At 41.0% G+C, this 26,832-nt stretch overlaps 1 protein-coding gene across 1 annotated transcript in view; it reads left to right on the forward strand.

The window, feature by feature from the left end:
- The window catches only part of ZBTB20 (zinc finger and BTB domain containing 20), a 58,373-nt gene extending 31,541 nt beyond the window's left edge, over positions 1-26,832 (forward strand). Inside the window, exon 3 of the mRNA XM_068160587.1 lies at positions 834-26,832. Within this exon, the coding sequence (XP_068016688.1) occupies positions 834-1,252 (419 nt within the window). The 3' untranslated portion in view covers positions 1,253-26,832. The remainder of the gene's footprint in view (positions 1-833) is intronic.

Raw genomic sequence — 26,832 nt, forward strand, 5'->3', positions numbered from 1 at the left:
ACAGCAGGCCTGAGCACACAGGGCAACATGGTAGACAACATGAGTATTTTATCTCTCTGGTTTACCCAATACGGTGTTTTATTTAGTTGGCAGTCAAATAATTTGCATTTTATGTCTGTTACACTGGAAGTCTTTCTCTTAGGTTGCCATTTGCATGATACTGACTGGCCTGGGCAATTCTGTGTTCCCTTTTCAGCTCTTGTCCATGCTTCAGCTATGAGATTTGACCAGAAAAAAGGCCAATAAATGTAAACCTGGAGGCCTTTAGCAATCTCTAGCATTTCTCTTCTGAGAAATTTAAAGCAATCAAACAAAACTGAGTATGTTACTGTTGCACTAACTTGTAATTGCGAACTTTTTCCGCGGGTTTAGTACATACAAGTAGGGAGATGGAGGCACTGAAAGGTAAAGTAACTCGAATAAGACCTATCTAGAGATGAGCACGAGGAGAAAAGTAGAAACATAGGCAGGAGAGGCTCTGCCATTGAAACTGGGGGTAGATACCAGAACCTTTTAACTCTAGTCCTGTCTTTGTCAGGGCTTACTATGTGAACTTGAAATCAACTGAGCTCCTTTTTTACTGTATGTGGATTGGGAATACCTACAGCACGTGAAACATTTGAAACCTCTGGTTGCAAAAAATGTTGTGTATCGAAACACACTTATTAACAGAATTACTCTTTCTTAGCCAAAGCACCTTTCCAAAAGCCCCCTGAGACACTGATCATTATTTTATTGCAAAGAGTTGCATGGAGCTGATTTAATTTTATTATCTTGTTTTCTTGTCTGTTTTTTCTTTCTCTCTCTCTCTCTCTCTCATTGGTAATGGGCAGGTGAGAAACCCCACCAATGCAGCATCTGCTGGCGCTCCTTCTCATTAAAGGATTACCTAATTAAACACATGGTGACGCACACTGGCGTGAGGGCATACCAGTGCAGTATCTGCAACAAGCGCTTCACCCAGAAGAGCTCCCTTAATGTGCACATGCGCCTCCACCGCGGGGAGAAGTCCTACGAGTGCTACATCTGCAAAAAGAAGTTCTCCCACAAGACCCTGCTGGAGAGGCATGTGGCTCTGCACAGTGCCACCAATGGCACACCTGGAGCCACCGGCACCGGCGCGAGGGCTGTCCCAGCCGGGGTGGTGGCCTGCACGGAGGGGACCACATACGTCTGCTCTGTCTGTCCAGCTAAGTTTGACCAAATCGAGCATTTCAACGACCACATGAGGATGCATGTGTCAGATGGATAAGTAGAATATCTCTCTCTCTTTGTTATGAACAAAAAAAAAATAGAAACAACAACAACAAAAAAAAAAAAAGCTATGGCACTAGAATTTAAGAAATGATTTTTGTTTCATTTTTACCTTTATTATTTTCCTCCTTCTTTTTGGTTTGTTTTTTTTTTTGGGTTCATTTTGTTTTGTTGTTTTTGTACTACATGAAGAACTGGTTTTTTGCCTGCTGGTACATTACATTTCCGGAGGCTGGGTGAATAATGATTTTCCCAACCTCCCTCAGATGGTGGCCTTAAGGCCAGGTAGTGCTTCATGAGCTCCACTGGTTGGATCTCTAGCTACTGGCCTCTAAATACAACCCTTCTTTACTACAAAAGAGAAAAAAAAAAAAAGCAAAAAAAAGAAAAAAAAAAAGCCCAAACAAAAAAAAAAACACACCACACACACACACACAAAAAAATAATCAATAAAACAGACAGAAAAATTAAAAAAAATAATAAAAATTCTTTTTTCTCACTTGTGAAGAGCACTACAAAAAAAAAAGAAAGAAAGAAACAAAGCAAAGTATATTACAAAATCTACAAGGCCTACTGTCGTTATAAGTACACCGCTCGCAGTGTTTCAATGGACATTATTCACAATGCTGACCGCTTTTGGACTTCACAGTATCCAGATAGAACTGTGGAATATTTTGCTTCTGGTTGAGCAGCAACCAGAGGAAACAAGGCCCTGCTGGTTTCCACCACGTGTCTGCTTTCTCGCACACACGCACGCGCGCGTGCGCGCCCGCAAACGCACGGAAAGGGCTGAGGGGAGCGCGAGGCAGTGTGGCTTGGATAGTGTGGAGTCCTGGCAGAGTGAGGAAAAAAGAATCAGAGGTTCCTCACCTGGATTCTCCTCCATCCCACGCTCTCTGGCGCACCCTCCCCGCTGCTTTTCCCGTACCACCACCACCACCTTACAGCAGAAACCAAGAAGATTCAGACAACGAGCAACGGTGGCTTTTTGTAATTTATTCAGTGTCTTCGCTGAGCCCAGGGCCTCAGCACAATCCAGAGGGACTTTTCACAGAAGGCAAAGAGAAACACAGAGGAGAAAAAAAAAACAACAACAAAAAAAAAAAACCACAAAACAACAAAAATCAAAGCTATCAGAGGTTGCAACCTATGGATCTAGGTACAAGAGGAGGGTTAGTTCCCACAATCTTTGCAAAAAAACACAAACACAAACAAAAATGTTGCATCAGGATTTATTCTTGCGGAGGAAAGAGGAATAAAGGGGCGGAGCGGGGAGGGGAAGGATAAGTTCAAAAAAGAAAAAAAAGAAAAAAACAACAAAAAAAAAAGAGTTCTTGGGACTTTTTTAATTCAAAATTTTATAGAGGGGAGGTGGGGTGGGGGGGGGACACAAAAGTGACGTTTACCAGATAGAATGCTGATTTTTTTAATATATTTACAACAGTATTTGTGTACAAAAACAAAAAAGATGAAGAAAAAAAAAAAGAAAAAAAAAAAGGTGAGATTGTTAAAAGTAAATTTTTGGGGTTTTTTTTTTTTCTTCTTTGTTTTCTTTTTATTTTTGGGTTGGTTTTTTTTTTGCCTACACTGCCACTAATATCTTCTCTTTTATTATATATATGAATATATGAAAAGAAAAATATATATATTTTATTTTAAATTGAGACTGTTAAGGTTAGCTAACCTGCTTCCAGATTGGGAGGGGGGGGGGTGTGGGGAGGGGAGATGATCTTGTGTTTTATTTTAACAACAGAGGAAGGATGTTTCTTAATTTTCTAGTTTGGGGGTTTGTTTTTTCTCTCTCTCTCTCTCTCTTTTCTATTGGAATCAAGAATTACCTGGGTCGATGAGGGGCTCTGTGGAAGTCATCTGTGAGATTTATCTGCTAGAGTTTGTGCATCCTGCAGTATCATTTGAAATGCTACTTTGGGTTTGAATCACGTGGTTCATCTTTTTTGGCTCTTACCAAGGTTCTGTTGTTTCTTTTAGTTCCATCTCAGAAGTTTCTTTCTGCTGAAGGGCAGTTCCTTTTGAGAAAGTTTTTTTTTCTAGCAGTGTTCCCATGGTTTGGGGGATGATAGAATCTGTAGTCTTTTTCTTTAATTATTATTATTTTCAGTTGAAAACGTTTTGGAAGTGTGTGATAAATAGGATTTCCCTTCTTTTTGGTCACTGGACGAGAATTAATCTGCTGTATTGTTCTCTCATCCCTGCCTTGCTCGCTAGAGAGCTTCCATATTTGGGGGGGGGGGGGGGGGAGTCTGCTCCTGCCCCTGGTGATCTGTGCTGATGCCAAAACAATTTCAAATGTTACCATTGCAAATAATCTTCCCTTCTCCGTTTGGGAAAAAAAAACATCTGACTGAAGGGCCACATCCCGCATTCTCTGCATGAGCAAAGCTATGCAAGGAATGTAGGATCAGTGTGAAAGATTGATTCCTGATCTGCATATATATGTTGATGGTTTGTATTTTGTTTTGTTGTGTTTGGGCTGGTGTTCTCCCTAGCTGTCTTTGGTGTGTCCTTGTGAGTACTTTTTCCCCCAAAGCCAACTCCCAAAGTACATGGGTCCTTAGTTCAGTTGGATCAGTGTCTGACATTATCTTTGTCTTGCTTGAAATCCATAGCTAGGATTTGCACCAGCTGCACTCTGGACTTTATATTTTAGGCAGAGAAGAAGCACCTAACAAAAATATGCAAAAAGAATTAAAAAAAAAGTAAGAAAAATTGCTAGTTTAGCTTTTACTTGTGTCTATATTTAAATTATGCTTTCTTAAGTTTACAAAATTTTGCTTGTGAACACCGAGCATTTCACATGAGACACTCTTTTATGCTGGACAACTTTCTAACTGTTGACTCTCTAGATCTCCACATACAATTGTGTGTGTTCTTTACACCTGCAGCTTCTATATCAGATGTCTGTGATTCAGCACAGGTAACCTCATTGCTATGTTCTACACCTGTTCCATTACTGATTTACTTTGGGGGAAAAAAACCTTGACAGTTCAGTTTCAGAATCTTTCTGTACCCTTCAAAGTAATGTTCAGCAGATCCCGAAGTTTAAAGTCCTGATTCTCAGCTGCAGTAGGCAGCATAAAGAGACTTTGAGGCGAGTACCAGAGCAAATTAATCTCTTATATGGTAACATCTGGTTTTTTTAACCAGTTAGTTTGGGTAGTTCAAGGAGGCTGGAGAAGGAGCACAAGTTATTTAACAAATATTGTTCTCATAACCACACCTGTAAAAGCAATGCTGGAATGTAAACCAAGAAGTGAAATGAGAAAGACTAAGACACAGAGAGGGAGAACTCACATCTTCCTTGTAAAGATGCACTTAATCTGTGCAGAAAAGAAAGATTCTAGAGACAAGGGTACAAAACAAAATGGGGTGAGCTGGTACAAAAAGATTGAAGGTCTTTCTCTGAGGAAAAGAGGTTTTTTTTCCCAAGATCTTTAGTATCAAAGAGTTTGGTGTTCGCCCATATAAGGAATTAATGAAGAATTTTACCCAGCTTGAAAATCTGTCACTGCTCATTTGTCATCTGAGGTCTGGGGAAAAGCTGTTCAAATTGCCATTGTTAAATCTGGTGAACTATAGTCAAGATGTAGCATATTCTTGAATATGTTTCAGATACCAGAAGAGATATGCCAGCACATAGGAAATGTGAGTCAGGGTGTGCATCCACCAAAATCTGAATAGTATGGCATTTAGAGAGAAAAACCTATCCAAACTTTCATTCTTCAGTTTTCAAGCCTCCCTAAATCAAAGAAGGATCATCTTTGAAATACATATTTATTATGGGGCCTAATAAATTAGAAGTGAATTAAAGATCAGTTGAGAATGACTAAAACAGGCCAATTAAAAAATAAATAAATACATTCTTAAAGTAAAGCTAAGGCACACTACTATGAGTTCTAAATCACTTGTCAAAGAGTTTAGGCCAAGGTCTTTGCAGATGACTTCCTGAAATATAAACTGATTCTGTGAACTTCCAGGTTCCAAATTTAGTGACTTCATATTGTACAACATGGAGCAAATTGCAGCATGACTTGAAATGTAGCTGAAAGTGCTTATCAAGTCACTTAAATAAGTGCCCTTCCGTGATCTTAGTAGCTCAAACACAGACCCCTTTGCCTTTTAAATTGTTAAATTCCTTTTACTAATGCAGTCTCCCTTTTGTTCAAATAGTTATTTACTGCTTGGAAACAACTATGGTATCTGAATGTTACAGGTTCAGATACAGCTTTTTGTATTGCTGCAATCTTCCTTAGCAGAAAGAATACCTGTTGCAATTGCAACCAGCTGCACAGTGCTGTTGACAGTGTTTGAGCACATCCATCTCAGTATGCTTGAAAGGCTTCCTTCAAAACTCCTGAAAAAGTGATACAGATGAGGAAGAGCAGACTGTAGCACACATCCCTCTGATGGAGCAGAGAATATCCTGCATTCCTTGAGCCTGATTCTCATTTTCCCTAAAGCTCTCTTTATATTGCTTTGGCAATGGAAAAGGGCATTAAATAGGACATCAATTCAAGCATACAAATCAAAACCTCTCTGCAAGGCAAAAGTGCAATAAAGGAAGCCTTAGAGTAAATGAGAGTTAAGTGCCTTCTCTGACTGCTGCTGAGGCTGATGAAGTCAGTTGAAAACATACGATTGATCTGCCCCATGGTCCACCTTGCTAAGTATTCTGTCTCTGACATGTGGCCAGTTATGGATGATTTGGATGAAGATGAAAGACCCATGTTGGATAATTACAAAGTAATAAGCCTAAGAGAGACGACTTATTATAATCCTCATTAGCTAGGTATCTGCTTATAACCTAAAGACATAATAATTTATGGCCTTAACTTTTAATCCCATATAAAAATTATATATTGTGGCAGATAATTATCATTATCCTTTAAAGATCTAGCCTATTAATTGCTAGGTGGCCCCAGTGCTATCCTGTGGAAGTGAGTTCCTCAGGTTAATTACCACCTTGTTGAAATGATTCCTTTTCAGGTTAATTTTGTTGTTGTTCATTGAAAAAACACGCTTGTTCTTTAATTATCTGAAGTCATAAATCAGAGAGCCAAAATTTAACTTGTCTTGCCCATTCCACTGAGGTCTCTCTTTCTCTGGGAAATCTGAATCCACAAGGAATGCAAAACCACAATGTCAGTGTCTGCTGGTCAGGAGAGAACAGCTACTGAATGAGTATGTGTGTGTGTGTCTGGGCTGTGTGAATTAGTGAGGTTCTCCTACAGTGGTCTATTGCAGAGGGCTAGCAAGTGTTGCTCATAAACAGTGGGCCCACACCAGCAGAGTACACCAGTCTAGGAACTGTAATAAGATAGTTCAGTCCAGTCCCTCCTCTCACAAAGCACCTACTAGTAATCTCTCATAATGGAAATAGGTATGCAGGTGCTGCTCTGGGTATACTTTCTCAGCAGCTGCCATACTTCCATTATGCCCACTTCTGGCCCATAATGTTGGTTGCTTTCAAAACCAGCTCAAATTCACAGTAAGCTACCAGGGAGGAGTTGCATTTACTTTAATTAATGAGATTTCCTTTTGCTCTAAGATCAAAGTGGCCAAGGGGTACCCATTTTTGTTCTTCTGATTTCTTTTTCATCCAAAAGCAAGTTGAGTAATAACCCACATAAACATCAGCACCCTCACTTCTCACCAACCTAAAACTGATTGATTTCATTTGACCTTGAGCTACTCAATTAATGCTGGATCATGCACATGGCAAAGGAAGAAATCTATTGTTGTTAGTGAGTATGTCCTACCATTCTTAGTAATGAAAACAAGTCCCATATGGAGAAGGTACAAAGCATGCTATTTGCAGGGCTGTTGAGTCCAGTCTAAAACCAGAAGCACCCAAACCACTTCAAGCATAATCAGACCTTCAGGATGCCTGGAACTGTAGATCTGTCACCCTTCTGACAATCTTATGCTAAGTAAATTGTCCAGTATAATGGCCACGGCGGTCTTAGGTTGACAGTTGGACTTGACAATCTTAGAGGTCTTTTCCAACCAAAACAATTCTATAATATCAAATTAGCATCTAGTGGCTATTCTGTCAAGGAAAACTAGCCCTTGGTAATCCAACCCTTTCAATTCAGCACCCAGCTCCTCTGAACTACTGAAATAAACCTCACAGCATTGAATCTGCTGGTAGCCTGACTGAAGCAGCATCTGATCAGCTTTAAGTAAAACAGTTGCTTGTCACATCCCCTTAATTGTTTCTATGCTGGCTGTGAAAATTGATGAAGGATGTATAAAAACATGAAAACTTGGCCCTAAGAAGTTCTGAGACTCTTCTGTTCCCAGGAGGCCTGTCACTCAGTAGAATCTTGCCCCTATGAGATTACAACTATGCTGAAGAAAGGCTTATGAGAGAAATTACAGATAATATAAATCCTAAGTCCTGAATTTGTGAATGCCATGGGAACCTTTCCCAGCACTTGGGTGTCCCATTTAGAGACCTAAATCAAGTAGGAAGGCCTTGCAGAGCAACAGATAGTGGAAGTACCAAATTTCTGTATCATGTCCCATAAGACAGACAAGTGAATGAAGATGACTTAATGCTAAATTTATGTCCAGCAAGGCCTTATTCTGACCATGTCAAGTCAGTGTCTTCTGCTGGAAGTAACAAAGTCTCAGCTGAAACTTCTCAGTGATCCAGTTAATTTCTGCAGGAGCAAAGGAGTCCCCAGATTTCAACAGATAACTGAGATGGGAAATTTGGAGAGAATTTTAGATACAGGCACATTCTTCTAAACTAACTCCAATGAAACAAAAAGGCAGGTTATGTTTTCTTTAGCACAGAACAGAGAAACTTGGTCCACTGACTTGGTCCTAGACCCTATTGTTTTGAAGCACAAAGAGGGATCTGCGTGTTGTTTGTCTAAGAAAACATGCAAATGAGAAACAAGGTGTGTTAGGTAATAGTATATATCCATCTAATTATTCCCAGTGCTGATAACTAATCAACCAGATTAGTGCCTCTAGGAACAGGGGAAATGTTATGCATTAAATGTTTCCATTTCTGACCTCCCTCAATTGTAAATAAAAAAGGAAAACAATAGAGTTACAGAAATGCAAAGTTTGGGGGAATGAAAGATTTGTTTCCCTGTATATGGCTGTCAGTATCTGGACAAATATTCACTTTGTACTAGTAATTGCTAGGATACAATTAGGTAATTGACTGTAACATTGAGGTAAGCATACCAAGAAGGTCTTCCAAACACTCTCTTAACTGTATTTTAATCCCTCAATTTACACATTTGTCCACAACTGTTTTTCAAAGAGCAAAGAGCAGAAAGAAACTTCTTGACGAAGCCAGTACACTGCAGCCTCATCCAAATTGCTGCCTTAAAATAGAAACATATCTGAGCAGCAGGGAGTGTACTTAATTTTGTATCTCTAGCAAAGTTCTATCAAAACCATTTGCTTCATATCAAATGTGCTCTATTGTGTTTTCCTGTTTGAGAGGGTAGGGAAGGAGTAAAGAAGTATTGGCGAGATACAATAGTCTCTTCATATTGGATGGTGCTTCTCAGCTATTTCTTGCCTTCAGTTACACCTCCAAGTTTTGGTCCTCTTACAAAGTGATCTCCCTCCTCTTGATTAGATTGGTTGGCATCAGCTCCCTGTAAATCACTTGGAGGGAAAATCCTCCTTCTAAACCAAATGAATGAGAGTAAAGCTGTGCCACTTGACTAGTGACTCCACACTTGTCAATGGCAGTGGAATTCATGAGAGAGAAATCCAGGGAAGAGGTACTTCCAAGTGACAAATTCTGTTCTTCATTTCTATCAGTGCAACCTATATTGGCACTTTTGGGATTGCATGCATGTCACTGGAGATCATTGTAGGCCCTTTGATTGGTTTACCTATGGTTTCCTTGAAGAAAAACGTATTCTAACAGTATCCTTTGGCTGCAGCCCTTTCAGTATACAAACAAATGAACTGCCAGTATCCCATCATGTCTGAAAGCTTTTAAGGAGTTCAGCCCTCCAGACATTCTTATTTCAACTTCTCATAGACAAATTATTAGCACTTGAGCCCTCTTTGTGCTGCAAAATTTCATACATATTCATGCAGCCACACCCCAAGCATCCCTTCTAAATGCTCCATGTCAGGTTGGCCTTAGATATGACGGTAGCTCATCTGCTTTCATAAGGTCCCTACCAGGACTTCTGCTGGAAAATCTGGTGGTAGTGTGCCAAAGCTTTCCTTGCTGTAAGTATTTTCCAGGCAGAACTGCAGAGTTCTGCAGTGTGCACACTTCCTACAGTTAACTTGGTGATTTTTTGCCAAGTTCACAGTACTGTGATGCTTGAGGAGAGTGCAGAGCTTGATGAGATACTTATTATTGTGCTCAACTGTCCAGTGTTGCAGTGTTTCTTTCCTACCAAATGGCCAGGTATCTTTCTGAGATTGATGTAGTTAATTAGGCACCTGTTCTCTTTCATTTTTCTCCTGTTCTTTTTGCCACCTGGATATTGTCATGCTCTTTGTTGAACCTTATAAAGCCCCCTAAAAGTGCAACACCCATGTTGAAGATACAGTGTTTGACTAGAGAGGGCCATCCCATTCTGGAAGCATTCACCCCACTGCCCTGAAATACACCACAACTTTCTTCCTCTTGCCTTTTCCATGACGTCTTCTACTTTCGTTTTGTCACATAATCTGTTGGTACCTATGGGATCTTTAAAGAAAACCAAATTATATGGCCTTCATGTGTGTGTGCAGATGTATGTGTGAGCATGCATGTGTATGTCTGTGTGCATAGGCATGTAGCTAGCTTGTTCCTTCCAGCTTTGCAGACAGGTTGCTAATAGAGTGTGTGGACATGCATGGTTCAGGAGAGGGTTTAGATGAAACATCAATGGCAACACTAATTGTGGAGCATTTACATTAATCCATATGAATCTTAAACAGCATATATGCACACAGATATGCAGTACTATGCACATGTAAAACACATTCTTTCGGCCACGTGCTCTTAACTGGATGTTTGCCCTCATGCAAAACATGACACACAGATTTGGTCCAGGGTCAGTTTTTGAGTACTCATTTTGAAGGGAAGGCTAAAGTGTGCCTCTCAGAGTGTTCTGTGGCCTTTCAGACACTAAATAAAACAGTCCAATTCAGCAGGCTTCACTAGCAGAGATCAGTATCCATGGTGGGCTGACAGCTCTGGAATGATACTGTTGAGCTCAGTCATTTCCATTGAATTTCAACATGTTCACCTGGTAAAGGAATAAAATCCAAACAAAATAGTCTAACTTATCTGCTGACTCCCTTTTTAAAAGAACAGTAAAATAATTACCAAGTCTTTAAAGAGTTAACAATACAGTATATGGATAGGCTCTAAAATACTCCAGGTCTGGAGACTCCAGAATCCAAAGTGCCATTTCAAACAGCTCTTTCCCCACCTCACTTACTCTGAAACACGTTGACTATGAGTATCTTTGCAAGTAATCTGAATAATCCATTCTAAATGTGTCATCACTAACAATTAACAATCAGCTTTCTCTACCTTGGTCTTGGCCAAAATCTTTTAAAGAACATGGTTAATGTGTCCAGAAGATCAATTAGTTGTCAAGATGAGAAGAAATTAGCCAGTGAGACTATTCAGTATATAATCCATGAGAACTGCAGGATTTCTAGTAAGCATTTTGCACCCTTTTAGTTAGTGGGATGGATAAGTACATTTAGCTACAGCTGCCTATCTTGGTATCATGTTTGCCCTGAAAGTAGCATTTTATTCTTTCAACTCTTTTGCCCAATTGGGAGATTCTCTTGGTCCCAGGAAGGGTAATTTGAGATATAAGGGGTTATTTTTCCTTTCATTTTCACTCACACAAAGTGGAGTGACTGTTATTCCTCTTCTTGGATGGGTGGTATTTCCCTTCCCCTTCCGAATAAGTCGGTAAATGCAACAACTTTGGCTGATTGATTTTGGGGTGAGGTTTTTGGTTTTGGTTTGGGGTTTTTCTTTGGTTAAATGTACATTGTCTCTCTATAGTCAAACTGTCTGTGACTGTAACAGTATGTATTTCTTTTACTGGAGAAAATAGACTTTTTGGGTTTCATTAACAGTACTAGTGACTTTGTGGAAAATGACAAGTTGCTATTTAGATCTGCTTAGTTAAGTACAGTACACTACAATACAGTATTTCTGAAAGCTAGAACATACAGTACACAATATATATAGCAATTCTATATCAATATATATACATAGTATAACCATTTAACTTTTGCATCTGCCTGTGATCATAGAAAAATAATTTTTCACATGTATCATTCACAACCCAATCAACTGCTGCAGCTATTGGAAGCATTTAACAATCATTATTACCGTTCTAGTGTGGGGTTGTTTGTTTTTTTTCATATTATTGGCTTCTTTATTGTCTTTACAAGTTGTTGTTTTGGTTTGGTTTTTGTTTGTTTTGGTTCTTTCAGCCTTTTAAAAATCTCTAATGTAGCAAGATGTAGGAAAGTAATTCTTTTTTTTTAAAGAAAAACAGTATTAGGGCTCTACAAAAAGTTAGAGATTGTTCCCTGCTGCCCTTTCATATCAGAAGAACAATTGATCATGACAACTAAGGTTATCTATTAGTTCTCTTCTAAGATGCCCCTGTTATTTCGGTTGCAAAAGTGTAGGTCAGACTTTCTTCTTCCATTCCTAGCCTTGGAGAAAGATCCCACAGGTGGTCTTTGACACTTTCCAAGTTCCACTTCATTGAAGTTTTAAGATTTCCTGAAGTTATCCTCTGCAGTAATGTGGGGTAGAAGAAATAGTATTCTCTGTACAACTACGCTAAATGTGGCCAGAGGATTTTGCCAGGAATTGGATTAAAAATGCCTCCATCCACCGCTCTTAATATATTTCAACTGCATCTTTATTCATCCACTTGATCCCCGCTTTTTTCAAGTGAAAACAGCCTCTGAAAGCTTGAGTATCAGTTCAGAAGTTTTCCAGGGTGAGTGGTGCCTTTATTATCTTCAGGCCACATTCCTGTTGCTTCTGAATTTTGCATCAGGCCCACTAGATTTTGTCACCGCAGAGCTGCTGAAGAAAGTGTCGCTAGGGATATGTCAGCATCTAGATCCAGACAGCCCAGGCTTGTGTCTTGGGGTGTCCTTTCTGTATTCTCATCTTGCAACAGATGGTCCAGGAAGCTAGTCTAGACTAAATCTTCACAAGAGTGCAAACTTACAAGAACATGGGAATTTGTTTGCTTTTCTAATTCAGGTGCATCTCAGCTGACCTTCATTCCTTTGCTCAATAACATAGCACTCCCAAATGAAAACGTGCAATATCAAGTGGATGAAGGGCTGTGGAGGAGGTATTTATTATATTTCATTTTTCCTAACTGTGAAGACTGAAAGAAATGAGAGGAGGTCACATCAATTACAAACACTGCTTTTACTGAGAATGAGGAAATCTGTGTCACTGCAAATCAGTGAACTTGAAAGTGATTTTGGAGTGGGAAAAGATAACCTATGCCACATCTTGGGGTAATAAAACAAGAACTTCAAGAATGGGAATCATCAAGTGCTGGCATTCCTTACAGACTCCTGTCATCTGCCATTTGCACTTACGTGGAGGCCACTACCGCACCTTTTTTCTTTCTACTTTCAGCTCAAAAGTTGTGGTCTTCAAGCAGTGATTTCTAAGTCTGGCTTTTTATTCTGTATATATATCCATTTGCAAGGGAAGGAAGAGGCTGTTCTCTTGATACAAATTACGCAGGTAACAACGCTAGATTCCCCTATTACATAAAGGATGGGCTTTGTCTCATCAAGCCAAATAGGTGCCATTTCCCACATTGATTCCAGTTAGCTGCTGCAACAGAGTGCTGATTCAGTGGTCCACGTTTTCTGACCATAGTCTTTGCCTTTCCCTTTGACTGAATGCTGAATCACATATTTTTGTAGAGAGTGTTCTCACTTCACTGAGAATGCCTGATCATTTAAATGGCTGCTTACCCATTCCATGCTTCCCCTGCTAATCCTTTGTAAGGTTCAGTAATTAATTTAGGACAACTGCTAGTTTTAATGGGTTTCTTGATTTAACTTCTTTGTTGCCTTTTAATTTTTATTTTCCTGATGCTTTTTTTAAACACCTCAGTTCATTTTGCATCTTATACAGTTTACAGTTTATATTTTTAGGCTAAGAAGTGGTTTTACAAACAGGATGGTACCAAACAGGTAGATTATCCACACTAGAGATTGTACTTTTAGAACGCAGTGTGTACAGATACAATTGCCTAAGGGAAAGTGAAACTAACAAAATAATCAGCTGGTGAACACTGTTTTAACATATCTTTTACATAAAAGACAGTCAGTCATTTGTCAATCCAGAAATCTTGCCTTTTTGTTTGTTTGTTTGGACATGTATCCTTTCTTTTTCATTCTCTGAAGAAATACTAATCCTGGGAATTGTGACGTTTCTAAGGCGCTTGTTTCACGTGTGCGTACTGTCTGCTTTTCTGAGGGGAAAGAAAACAGAGGGTGATACTGGCTTTACAGTTTTATAGATTCTTGCATGGGAGGCTTTCCTTGAGTGATACACACATCAAGGGCAGACTGTCCAAATATTAGCTTTACTCAAGTGTATGGTTTTCATTATTACTTTTGTTTTCCATCTCCTCGTTGACCAAGTGGACCTCCAAGACTAATGCCAGCCACGGTCTCACATTTCTGCGGTCAACAGCATTTGCATTCAGCTCCTTTTTTGCACTTCTTTTCTGTGTTATACAGCTTTTGAGGCACACAACAGTTGAAGTAGGTAACACTGTCACCACGAGAGGGAGAGCCTTGTACTAAGAGAATGTTGCTTTATGCTACTGTGCAGGGACAGAAAGGGATTTTAGAGCTCTTTGCTGCAAGGTTGAATAAGGGGAGAGTCCCCTGCCTTGGGGGTGCTTACACCAAAGACTGGGGGGCCTCCCAGGAGAGAGGAATGCTTGAACTCCATACAAGGGACTTGCTCTTCACCCATGCCGCTTAGAGGAAAAGATGAATCTCCAATATCTACTGCTGCTCTTTTTTTAATGTATGAATATCTTCTTTTAATGTTATTGTTCCTATTTATTGGTGGAAGAGGTGTCATTCTTACATTTACTGGCGTCAGAACTACTTATTCACAAGCATCTTCAACAAGTTTAGTTGTCTTTCGGGGTGCCCTGTTTCCTTTGTGTTAATGCCAGGATGTAGCTTGGACTGCTGTGAAACTCATTGGGGTCCTTCAAATCTGGTTTTTTTTCCCAGTTTCCTATCTGCTGAACATTCAGTCCCTTAGATCCTTGCTCCAAAGTTCAGCTTCAAAGAAATTCTCACAATGAAATGAAGCAGAAAATGGGTGGTTTCCCAGAAGTTCCACCCACAGTGAGCTTTTGTTGTCAAACAGGCTGCTCAGTTCAGGCAGGATGTATTGTGTGACCTTTCTTGCCAGCATCGCTGAGGTCCGTGCCTTATTCTGTAAATGGATTGGACCAATACTCTGTGGGCCAAATTCTGCAGGCAGGACCCACATGCTCTTTTATTGACTTAAGTGCATTTTTACTGACAGGGAAAACGTAGTCCTAAAGAGAGCTACAGTCCTAAAGATAACTTTCACATGCCACCTTTAAGATGTGGCAGGACTGTTCCCCATAACTCATGGTGCTTTGGCCCAAACTTTCTATTCTTCATAAAACTGTCTCAAGATTTGATTTCACCCCACCACACAGATTTTGCCTGTGTTATGGGCTCTGTGATTAAACACTTTCTCCTTCTTCCTGAGTGGTTCCATTCAGAAGAACTATACAAAGCAGGGCATTTGCTTCCCTTTTAACATGACATGGCACAATTTTGTACAGAGAGTCATAGCTAGGCTTGAGTCTTTCATTCCACAAGTATGTAGACTCTTTGGTCTTGGTTGGCAATGGCATGTTTATCTTAATTAAATACTGAGCCACAAGAGCTAATGGAGGTATAGGATACACAGCAATCTTTCTTTAACTAATTGACACCCATGCTGAGTCACTTTGCTGTGGCCAGAAAACTGTAAAAGCACTGGGGTGTTTGGATATTTGGAGTTACTTGACTCTAAGATTTCTGGCTGCTTTACCCAGAAGTGCTCTGTCATGGTGATCACATATTCATGTGGCTGAAATAAAGTGGTTTCTTTGTAATGTCTGATTGTATCACCTTAAAATCAGACTATACATCAAGCCTTTCTGTGGACTCCTTTATTAAAAAAACCTGCTACTGCATTGGATATACAGAGGACTGGAAGGGTGCCCATGTAGTCTAGTGTGAACCTAGCATTTTGGCAAACAGGTAGGACATGCTCAAAATACACACAACTGAACAGCGAGAAACTTCATCACTGCTGCTTATGCTGGCTAAATGTTTATAAGAAGAGCTAGCAAGCATTGGGTTTGTATCTCATGTATGCTCTGGCATGGGACACACCATTATAGCTCTGTCATAGAATCATAGAATGTTAGGGGTTGGAAGGAACCTCTGGAGATCATTGAGTCTGACCCCCATGCCAAAACATGATCACCTAAGGCAGGCCTCACAGGAGCACATCCAGGCAGGTTTTGAAAGTCTCCAGAAAAGGAGATTCCACAACTTCTCTGGGCAGCCTGTTAAAGTGCTCTGGCACCCTCACAGCAAAGAAGTTTCTCCTCGTTTTGAGGTGGAACTTCCTGGGTTCCACCTTATACCCATTGTTCCTTGTCCTATTACTGGGCACCACCAAAAAGAGACTGGCACCTTCATCTTGACACCCACTCCTCAGATATTTATAGACAAGATGCTCTTCCAACATTCTCAAGACTAAAGAGCCCCAGTTCTCCCACTCTTTCTCCAGAGGTACTGGCCTCTTGCCATGGCCAGTGATTCCATTGTGCCCTCTTTATTTTTCTTAATCAGCTCCTTGGTGAAGATGCAAAGGGTTGAAACTAGATAATCTTTAAGGTCCCTTCCAACCCAAACCATTCTATAATCCTGAGATGAACAGCAGAAGTCCATACAGCCTGGCATTTTTCTGTTTTGAAGGTGAATATTCAGGATCCCTGCAATCTTACTTAGATTCTTTTAGGTTCTTTCCTCGTTTCTATGCATGTGAAACACTGTTAATCTTTTCTGCACTAAGATGAAGTAGAGTGTCCCTGTGTGCCAAGGCACAAGTCTGTCTTTGCGAGAGTAAAAGGAGGAACCTGCTTCTTGGTTATCATTTGGGATATTTGTTGCTATTTGCTTTTGTTTACATACTAGGATGGCTGCCATCTTCAACAAGGGATTTGGAGTGGGAGAAGAGGCAGAAGGCACGAGGAAGTATGTGCCTGAGCCTAAATGAAGCAGCATGCCATATTCCTCTATATACTGAGCAATTACAGTGAGATTAGCGTAGCAGCAACAATATTGCCCTAACGTGTTCCTTTTCCATACATTTGCTTCTTGCTTCTCCTTCTCTGTTGTGGCCTCTTAACACTGTTCTAGTGGTTCCCCACGCTCCTTTCTTGTAGTTGTGAGGGTTAGATGGAGGCTTTTGTGGCTGCCCAAACTAAAATTAATCTCCAAACCAGTGAGTACCCCAAAGTCCTTGTTGTGTTTTCCCAAGTGGTATCTTAATGAGTGGCAAGCCCTGACAGATGTTTTGTTTTGTTAAAAGAGATGAGACAGGTAGGCTAGGGGAGGTATGGGCTGACTGGGATTCAGTAACCTGCTTGCCTTTGTTGTTTAGTGAGCTTTATCTTTTTTCTTACATGTTTTCATTTTGAGGTACTTAAAAGTTTATATGCCTGTCATTAAAATTCCTGCTTTTCCCACCCTAGCCCTAGAAAGGCCATGAAACAAAGAAAATCCTTTCTCTATGTACTAATGTATTTGAAGGATGGGGGAGGGAGCTGTCCATATGTGTCTGCATGAGGGAGGAAATTAAAGTTGGTGTTGATCTGTCCATTTGTTTTATGGTGGCCACAGAGGGCTGCCCCATTGAAGAGTTGATTGCACTACAGAACTTTAGCTCGGGCACTGTTGAAATAAGGACTGTATATTGGGAACAAGGAAGCTTTTTAGATGTATTTCTTTTGTTTAATCTACGCTTACACATGGTCCTTGCAAGGTGTACCCTTGCAAAGTTTGCATCTGACAACTTTGTGTAAAACCACTACTGACCTTTGTGCTCCATTTAGTTCTCTCTCCTTTCAGCAGCCCCCGAACAATAGCTTGTCTCCTTTCCGATTTCTGTCCTTTGACTTGCTGTGTTTTCAGTACATGTCCTATCTGCTAATGAGATCTCTGCATGGAGTGGGAGGAGAGAAAAATGAGGCATGTGAAAGTGGGGCTGGGAGACTGCAAGTCCCCCTTTGTTTTGGGGCATTCGTAATACTTTAACTGAGAGCTGATTTCTTGGGGGCGGGGTGGGGTGGGGAGGGAGTTTGTGCTTTTTTGGTCTGGATAAGGCTTTTTATTTTTGCACTAAGTATGACTGCACTGCACTGCATTGCACTACTGAAACGTATTTACATGTGGTGGGATTGGAAGGGGCCAATTAAGCAGCAGGGGAGAAAAGAAAGGGGTAGGCACAGAAAAGAGGATGTACCATAAACTTGACCAGGTTGGAAGAGAGCTAGGGTTACCTTTATTTTAAGCAACTAGTCAGACACTGAGATAGCTGCATTGGATAGCTTCACTTAAAAATAAAAATGAAAGAAAAATAATAATAAACAGCACTATAAAAGAAACTGAAGAGGCATCACAGATTTCAAGGTGCTACAGAACTTTTCCCCCCCTTTTCCTAGAGACTGTTCTTTGGGGCTGTGAGGGAGTTAAGAGAACTGCTCAGCGTGAAAACCAATGTAAGGCTTCACTGTCAAGACACCATTTCCTAGTTCAGATGTCAAAACTTGCGTTGTCAGATCGCATCTCTTCAGAGAGTTTTGACTGTGATTAGCATTCCTTCAGTATAATCATCATCTCTCAGCTCAAGAAGTGAAGCTACTAAGCAGGCTTACCAAAGGGGAAAGTCACTGAGAAAAAAAAACAAAAAAGAAGGAATTAAAGCAAAAAATAAGGCACTTCTTTCTGAGGCTGTTATGGGAACAGTGCAATAAACAGTCGTCCTGAAGATTCAGTTAAAGGTATTCCAGTCAAGCCCTTGGGACAGAGGGAACAGGAGGGGCATTTGGACAAGAAAGGATGATGTGGAATTCAGCACAATAAGGAGTATTGCTGCGCAGGCAAAGATGCTGTCTAGCATTTTAAGATCTTCAGTCTGATTTCCCTCCTCAAACAGGAGGAGCATTATGAAGGCTTTTGGCTGGAACCAGACAGAATCCTAAGCTGGAAAGTATTTTTACAGTCAAGATGCATGCTGGTCTATGCCTTGGTCATCAACATTGTAACAAGAATAATAGAAGAAAGAAAACAGTAGTAATGTGCAGCAAGATCCATCTCTGTTGTAGCGCTTTGTTGTCTGTAGATTCTCAAGGCTTTGTGTTGAGTCTCTTCAGTAAAACTATCATTACAAATTCAGCCAGAAGATAAAACAGGATCATCAAAAAAAGAATCTCTGTGTAGCAACTGGGAGAATGTAAAACATGAGTGCGTCTGCTTTGGTCCTGTAGTGAAGGGAACACCTGTGTAATGTACACAGAGCATCGTGGACATCAAGGGGGAGATAGTTGTCCAATTGCTAAGGGAAGCCTAGAGTAATTAGTGGTCAGAAATCTGATAATGGCCTGAATTTCTCCTTAGACCAAGGAATAGGTAGGACAGACCTTACACAGAGCTGCACAGTGCAAAGCAGATTTTTGCGGGTGAGTCTGTTGGGCTTCCTCATCTGAGAAAGTATCAGCTAGAGGAGGAATAATATGCAAGAGGTAAGTCCAGTGTGGGAAGGAACAAGTCTGTCTGAAACCAGGATAGACTTTGCAGCTACAGATACGGGGGTTTTGGCAAGCTCTGAGATTTCCACTCTTAGATTTCATCCATCCTGGCCTGAAAGGATTAGAAGAGAACTGGAGATATCCCCTGGCGTAGTGTTAGATGAACTACTGAATGACTCCTTCCTTGAAAGCAGGCTGGGCAGTAGAACATGCAATCTTTTTCTGAGCCGTCTGCAGGAATCCTATAAGATGAAGACCACTGGAAGGACATCTTCCAGTAATCAGGCAGTGGATGCCCAACAAAAGCACAGTTCATTTGAGAGCCAGCCTTACACAGTGGCAGGAGAGCACCTTTAATTTATAAAGTGACATTTGCTTCTGTAAGAGTAGTGACAGCTACAGAGTCATGATGTGGGAGGAAGTGAAGTTTGTCTGCTGAAGCTCATTTGGGTTATGAGCCAATACTCCCCTGTTTTGTTTAGATGAGTTTTTGTTGTTTTCTTTTCTTTTTTGTTTGTTTGTTTAAGGCAGCTGCATATTTTGCTGCTGTCAGAATGGATTTGCATTGTGAAAGAGGAGTAGTGGACTCTCCAGAAAAAAAAAGTGAAGCTGAGGGTTTACTGAGCCTGCTGTGTCCAGAGTGCCTTTCCTGCTGTGGTAAAATAAAGAACTTCTGTAGTTTGAGCTGTTCTGGCTGATTGCTGCATATTCCTCTCTGGTGGTGTGACCTGATGGCCACCACATTTGAACAAGGAGAGGAACCCTGCATGCTCGTAATGCTGTGATAAGATGTCATTTGCACTAGTTTTTTGAAAAGTACTGCAACCTGAAGAAGAGGGCTTTGATCCATGCTCCAAACCTGGTTTGAATTCCGCCTGTTTAAACCTGATTACAGCTGATTCAGTTCCAAGAAAAACCAGTCTACTCCATGTAAACAGGAACCCAACCTTTCTTTTTTGAAAAGCCAAATTCCAACCTTCATTCCCAACTCAGTGACAGTGCTTGACCAGATCGGTTCCTGGGTGTTAAGTGTGATCGTACAGTTTGAATGGCTTTTAAATGAGCTGTTCCTTTTTACATGGCCGGTTGGAAACTACTTTAACTGGAACAGCATTTAAATACAGCACAAACTATTTGGGTGTTTTTTTAGCATGGTACTAAAGCCCCGTGTAGTGCTTGACTGAGAAACCAAGGATAACTTGAGGTTTATTTTAAGAAGCCAAAACATATGTTGCTGACTAGAGATGCCGCATAACTTAATGCCCTATTTTTTTTTCTCCAGATGGAGAAACACTAACTTCCATAATCCTCCTCCATTTGTCATCCTGCTTCATTGTTGCACCTTTTTTTTTTTCCTTCTTCTTCTTTTCTTTTTTTCCTCTTGAATGAAAATCACTTTGGCTAATGGGCCAGATCCAAAACAGAACTTCCCTGTACTGCTTGATCATCTGGTTTCTGTACGTTCCTTGCCTTGACGCTGACAAGCGCCGCTGAGGATCAGCTTGAGTTTTTGCTGGGACTGTGTGGTGTAGTTATAGTTCAGCGAGATGCTAGTGGTATTTTCAACATTACAGTAATTATAGATCTTACCCTTGAGGAAAATGTTACGTTTCAGAAGTTCCACAGGAAAAAAAAAGAGAGAAAGAAAGAAAGAAAGGAAAAGAAAATGCCAGGAATCACGATGGAGCTTGAGTCACAGTGCTATAGCCAAGCGTGTAGGGAATGCGTTTCTGGTGGCTGCTGATGCTGACATTTGCAAAGGCAATTTGAAAGCAATAGACAGTGTATGCTTTCTCATCCCTGCTGAACTAAGAGAATTTACACTAACAGAATGATCCCAGAGTAACCTGTCAGTATTCATTATTTTTTCCCTAGTGGAGGAGGCTAAATAATCTATCACATCACCTTAGACAGTCTGAATTTGCTTCAAACCTGGTCCCAAAGGACCTGCCATCCAGGTGCCCCTCCTCGTTGATCCTAGTATTGCTCTGGCTTGTGATTTGTCACATCAGCCAAGGTGACTAAGAGATAGCCTTGGCCCCACCTAAGAGTGTTTTACCTTTCCTTTTCCTTTTGGGTTTCCATCAAACCAGGAGTGCAATTAGTGGTGATAGATGGCAGGTCAGCTGTTGCTCCAGATGACAGGAACATCAAAGCCACATGGCAGCTGAGCTACTGTTGTCCTCAAGGATACTGGTAAAGGTAAAAGACCAGGCTCTGGTTGCTGGTGTCACCGTAAACCTACACCTTCTGCTGCCTGCGCCTTCAAACTTGTTTTGGTCAGCTGTGCTGTTGCCCTCGAGTATGCTTTGCTTGTGAAAAACTGACTGCAGTTGTTCTGTTGTCTGTCTTTCTTCTGCATCACGGATGTGGCACCAACCTACTCTCACAACAAGCCTGAGTTGTGTTTTGCTGTTGTTATTAACATGTAATTCTACTGTAGACCAAAAAAAAAGTACGAAAAGGAAAAGAGATCAGTTTCAAGACGTAAAAGATCAGTGAGTGAAAGGTAAAAAATGGAGGAAGCAAAAGTGTGAGAGATGCTGTGGTTAACTGTGTTGAGTTAGAAATCTCAGAATAGCCTTACCTATTTCTTAACCAATGCTTACCAATCATCTGGTAGTGGGGTTAGATAGCTTTCTTGGCTCATTCATACTTGTATCCTAATATATATATAAATATATTTTATTTTTGTTTCTTTGGTATTGCTGTTGCACATCATGTTGTCTTTTATAATGCCTAATTTTTATTGTATTGTACTTTTATCGGTCTGTTTTGGGGTTGTTTTCCTTTTGAAGGACGGGAAAAGTAACGTTTCCTTTTTTGCTTTGTATTTTTGAGTTAAAAGAAAAAGAATGCACTGGAAGTAAACACAAACACATTTTGCCATTTGGGAGAATAGAAACAACAACAAGGAAAACACACAGCCACACAGTGGAAAAGGCTAAGAAAAAAGCTCCCCTCTTCTTCCTTATTATGGAAGTGTCCTTTAAAAGATGTGCTGCAAGGAAAACAAACAAACAATCTCAAACAAAAGAAGAGAGAAGCATCTTTGATCCTAGCCCTGCAATCTGGATTATTTTAGCACAGTGTTTTGCGGGGTTAGGCTCCTAAATGGCCAATAGACATAACATCCAGACCCACATGGGGCAGATTCATCCCTGGTGCAAGCAGGTGTCACTGCAATGAAGTCAAAGGAGGTACACAAAGGATGGATTTCGCCACATGCGTGCAAGATAGAGCTGCCTTCCCTGTAGTACCTAAGTCCCCACTGCTAGATTTTATTGCTGTCGAAATGGTTGGTCTTTTGGCTGTGTTAATTGCATAAAACCCTTTGAACCTTGTTCAAAGTGTGCAAAACACTTTCCCACTGAATAAATCAGTTCTGAATGCACCTTGGTGTGACACTTTCTGCCTACCAGCTTTCAGCTGTTACCCACTCCCAGACGTGAACTGATCCAATCTAACTCTGGTCGATGAGCCTGCCTTTGCCAGAAAAATGGACTTGACTATTAAGCATAGTAAAAGTTTTGTGTGTTTAACTATTATCATCCAGAAAGAGCCCTTGCACTTTTAAGGCATACAGAAACATCTTCCCTGTCTTTCAAAATGGCAGCAGTTCCTTTGCAAGTCAGACCCGTGGTCCCTGGGTGTCTCACCCCACCTTCTTCCCGGACCTTTCTGTCTCCTGTCTCCACGGTGCCCGGTCGTTCGAGTACAGTGGGTCAGAGACTTGTGTTGAGATAAGTGCAAAGAGCGTGCCTTTTAAAAGGCAGATGGTTTTCCTGTTATATGCCAGCATCTTCGAATCCCCATATCAGCTGATGGGTTTTCCTAGCCTGATGACTTTCAATCAGCCGTCGAAACATTGGCTTTTCTCTGCTTCCTTTTCTAAGGAGGGAACCGTGGGGTGGGGAGAATTAAAGAGGTGTTGTTCGTCACTTCACAGTCCTGCTAGTTGGGTTTTATCTTCCACATTTTATGCAAAAAAAAAAAAACAAACAAACAACAGACATTAGAAGTCAATAAATAATTGTGCCCTAGGTTGAAAGTTTTAAGTGTTCAGGAAAGGAAAAAAAAATAAAACTAAATAAAAAAGAAGTGGTTGACATTTTTCTACAGGTTGTTTTTTTTTTTTTTGGTGAAGACTCTTATGGAAAGGAAAGGAAGGGTACATATTTTTGTTGTGTCGTAGTATTTTCTATTTTTGAATGCATTTTCTTGGTACCAGACTGTTTTGTGGAATTTATTATTATTATTATTATTATTATTATTTTTTCTTTTTGTTTTTTTCCAGTTTGGTGAACATGTCGTTAAATAAATAAAAAAGGAAGAAAAAAACACACACACAGACACACAAAAAAAGTTAATAAAAAACCACAAAAAAAAAATATATATATACCCTAATTGAAAAGTTTGCCCTTAAGGATATGCTGCAGTTTTGAGGTTTAAAAAAAAAAATAATTTTAAAAAAAAGACAAAAAAAAAATGGAAAAAAAAATAATAAAACAAACACTAAACACAAAAAAACATTCAAGGAGCGCGTTGAAAAAGTTGGGGGATTGTACTGTTGGGAGTGTTTTTCGTTGTCGTTGTTGCAAGAAGAAGTTTGTAGCCACTGCTGTTTATTTTGTTGCAGATGAGTAAGCAAAGGGATTGTTCTTGTGTTATCCTTTTCTTTTTTTTTTGTGTTTAAAGAGTAAAAAGAAAAAAATAGTTATTTATGAAATGTCACAAACACTGGACTGTGAGTTTGTGTAGAAGCGTTTTGCGCCACCCTGTGTCTTCATAGAGCTGTTGGTGATCCTCCTTCTCGTCGCTCTTGCCTCGTGATTTCCTGAGCAGATCTGGGGGTTCGGGGATGGTGGGAGGGGGGTGAGAAACGAGATGAATTTTTGAGGCCGAGACTGGCAAAAATATGAAGCATGTTTTGGAATCCCAAAGGGCCGTTGGCTTTACTTCTTCTCCCATCTGCCACAGGAATGAGAAACACAGCGTCACTGGTGCTCATGGTACCTACACGTGGCAATGAACAAGGGGTTAAGTTACTGAGAGCTGAGATGCTCATAGAGATCTCTGTAAATGACACCCCAGATTCTCAGTCAACAGCTCCCTTTGTTTGCCCACCATCCAGCCAGTGGCTTTTGTGACCAACTAACCAACCCAACTGAAACCATGAGGATGGTTTGCATTTTCAGTTGCTAACCAAGCCTTTCTGGCACCCTAACAGTGGGAGTGATGAATGGGGAACACTACTCAGTTTGATCACTGGTTCTGGATTTGAGGAGAAGTAGAGGCCGAGGGCAACCAAAGAGGTGTGCCAGGTTCTTGATTTTTGAAGAACTGGCTTGAAAAAGCTAAAGCAGTGCTCCAGGCACTCATGAAACCAGAGAAAAGGGAAGGAGGAAAACACCAACAGCCATAACAAAAACTGGAGATATGTAACTGGGCTATATTTGAGACCAACCAGACTATTTTCCTTCCTGGACAATAATGCAGCCAAATCTCGAGACTGTCAAGCAGACAGAAAGCTGAATGTGGCCTTCATTTCTCCTGCCTTTCCTTTTTTATTCTCCCTCTTCCTTTGCCCTGAGATTTCTTCTCAGTGAACACCCGCTCCACTGAGCACTTTTTTGCCCTCCACCTAAACTGCCCTTGCTTTCAAAATGTGGGTTCAGTCAGGACTGAGTAAAATCATGTGCCTTCTTTTTCCCCTTTTGTAATTATACCAACCTCCTCCCCTTCCCCACCTTACTTGTGAGAGATGCAGGAGGAGGCTCTTTAGAAGTGCTATTTGTCTATAGGTGTCCAGCAAAACAGTAAGGTGGTGGTGAGGGGAGGGGGAGTGGAGAGTTGCTATTAGCTCCTTTCCCTTTCCACATGTAGCAGATCTTCCCAAGGAGACACCCTCTACCACCACGTCCTCAAATGCTCCTCTGTCCTACAAAGCAGTCATAGTGGGCACGGGGTGGATCTTCCCTCCAATTCTTATCCTAGCTGAGTGAAGCACTCAATTTCAGTCCGTGCCGTTTGCAAGCAGTTACACTGACAAGACAAATGCAGTTTGTGGCCTTATCAAGATGACTTTAAACCACTAAAAGGAAGAGGAAAAAAAAACAGAAAAAAAAAAGAAAGGGCAAAAGTCATTGCCCACTCAAGGTTTGTGTCACTTGTAAAAACCCAGTGCATAGAAGTTTAGACTTCTTTAATCTCAGTCCATTCTGATGATGGTGGTTAAACTGACCCGCTCAAATGCTAGACCGCCCGGTCTTGTGCTTTCTCTGCTGTAACTCCTACTGTCTGCTTGATTTTCTAACTTTCTACTGTGTGCTCTGCTCTACACAGCAGCCCTAGCCTTTGGTGAAGGGTGAGAGGAGCCAGTGGTATCCTGACTTAGGGAGGGTAGTTGATGGATCATTTTCTGGGTTCTAACAGAAGGATACAGCAGCTGCCACAGCAAAGGCATATGGTGATGGTCTGACTGCAGTGTTTTTAGGGCAAATGAACCCCATCCATTTACTGGAAAATGGCTTGTTCCCAGATCAAAGCTATGGAGAGAAAAGAGCACATTGGCATAACAGAACAGCAGTTTGCAGTCCACAGCTCCTCATGGGTGGACAGGGACCCAACTGCTGCCTGGCTTTTCTGCAGGCTTGCCCACTGCACAGTCATTGTCCCTGACTCCATGGGGGAGCCAGCTGCACTGCAGAGGCCTTCCTGATAATAACAACCAGTGCAAAACAGCCCCTGAGCAGTGTCCACCTGGCAGGCAAGTGCAAGGGTGGGCACCTACCCATGCCGTTCCTCTGCACAGCAGGAAGCTCCACACAGGCTTTCCAGGAGCATAACTTTTCAGAAATCCACCTGTAAAACCTGTAGCACTGGTGCAATGGGAATGAAAAATCCCTTGATCACTTCCATAAATGATCCAGAAAATGGAAATGTTGTGGACATGGGAACAGAAATTGATTCTTTAGGCTGGATTCTAGAGCCAGGGAGGAGCATCAGGGGAAAAGAATAGTTATTTCCCCCTCCCAATTAATGGTCTGCATGTGTGCACATATGTACAAGAGAGAGGGTGTATTCCTACTCATCTTTGGTGCTGATGGACTTAAGACATTGTCCAAGACCTACTTTTGACACACTAGAGAACATGAGAATAAACTCTCATCACATGCAATATTTCCACACACACCCTGAAAAAAGGGAGAGAGGGGAGGAGAGCAATGTGGGCAGTTGGGATTGTTTGGGTTGGATTATTTTGCATCTTTTGTAAAACTGTAATTTCAGCAGTGCCTTATTCCTAATAGATGCTGGCACTTGGGAACACACACGATGAAAGACAGAGCTAGGGAGAGTCAGACATGTACATCTGTAAGACAGAGGTTATTAACCGTCACAAAGGAAGCTGTGCTGGGAACGGCACAGCTACGTCAGAATTGAAAACAGTTCAAGCATTCAACTTCTAAAGCAATTTCCCTTCCACCACCTCCTGCCTTCCCTCCTTGCCAATGGTGCTGCCCAAAAAAATAGCTGCCTACACCAAGGCCTGTCACTGCCCCGTTTGCTTTTTGGCGTTGTCAAGTCCAAGGAGTTTAGCATAGTCGAGCTTTCCACTGCTGTCGTGTTTTCCGTGGGGTATGTGAACGCCAGTTATTTTGCTTTAAATGCACTTTAAAAAAGAAAA

The sequence above is a fragment of the Melanerpes formicivorus genome, unplaced genomic scaffold, assembly GCF_026170545.1.
Source record: "Melanerpes formicivorus ecotype bairdi unplaced genomic scaffold, bMelFor1.0.p_v2 SCAF_51, whole genome shotgun sequence".
Classification (NCBI taxonomy): domain Eukaryota; kingdom Metazoa; phylum Chordata; class Aves; order Piciformes; family Picidae; genus Melanerpes; species Melanerpes formicivorus.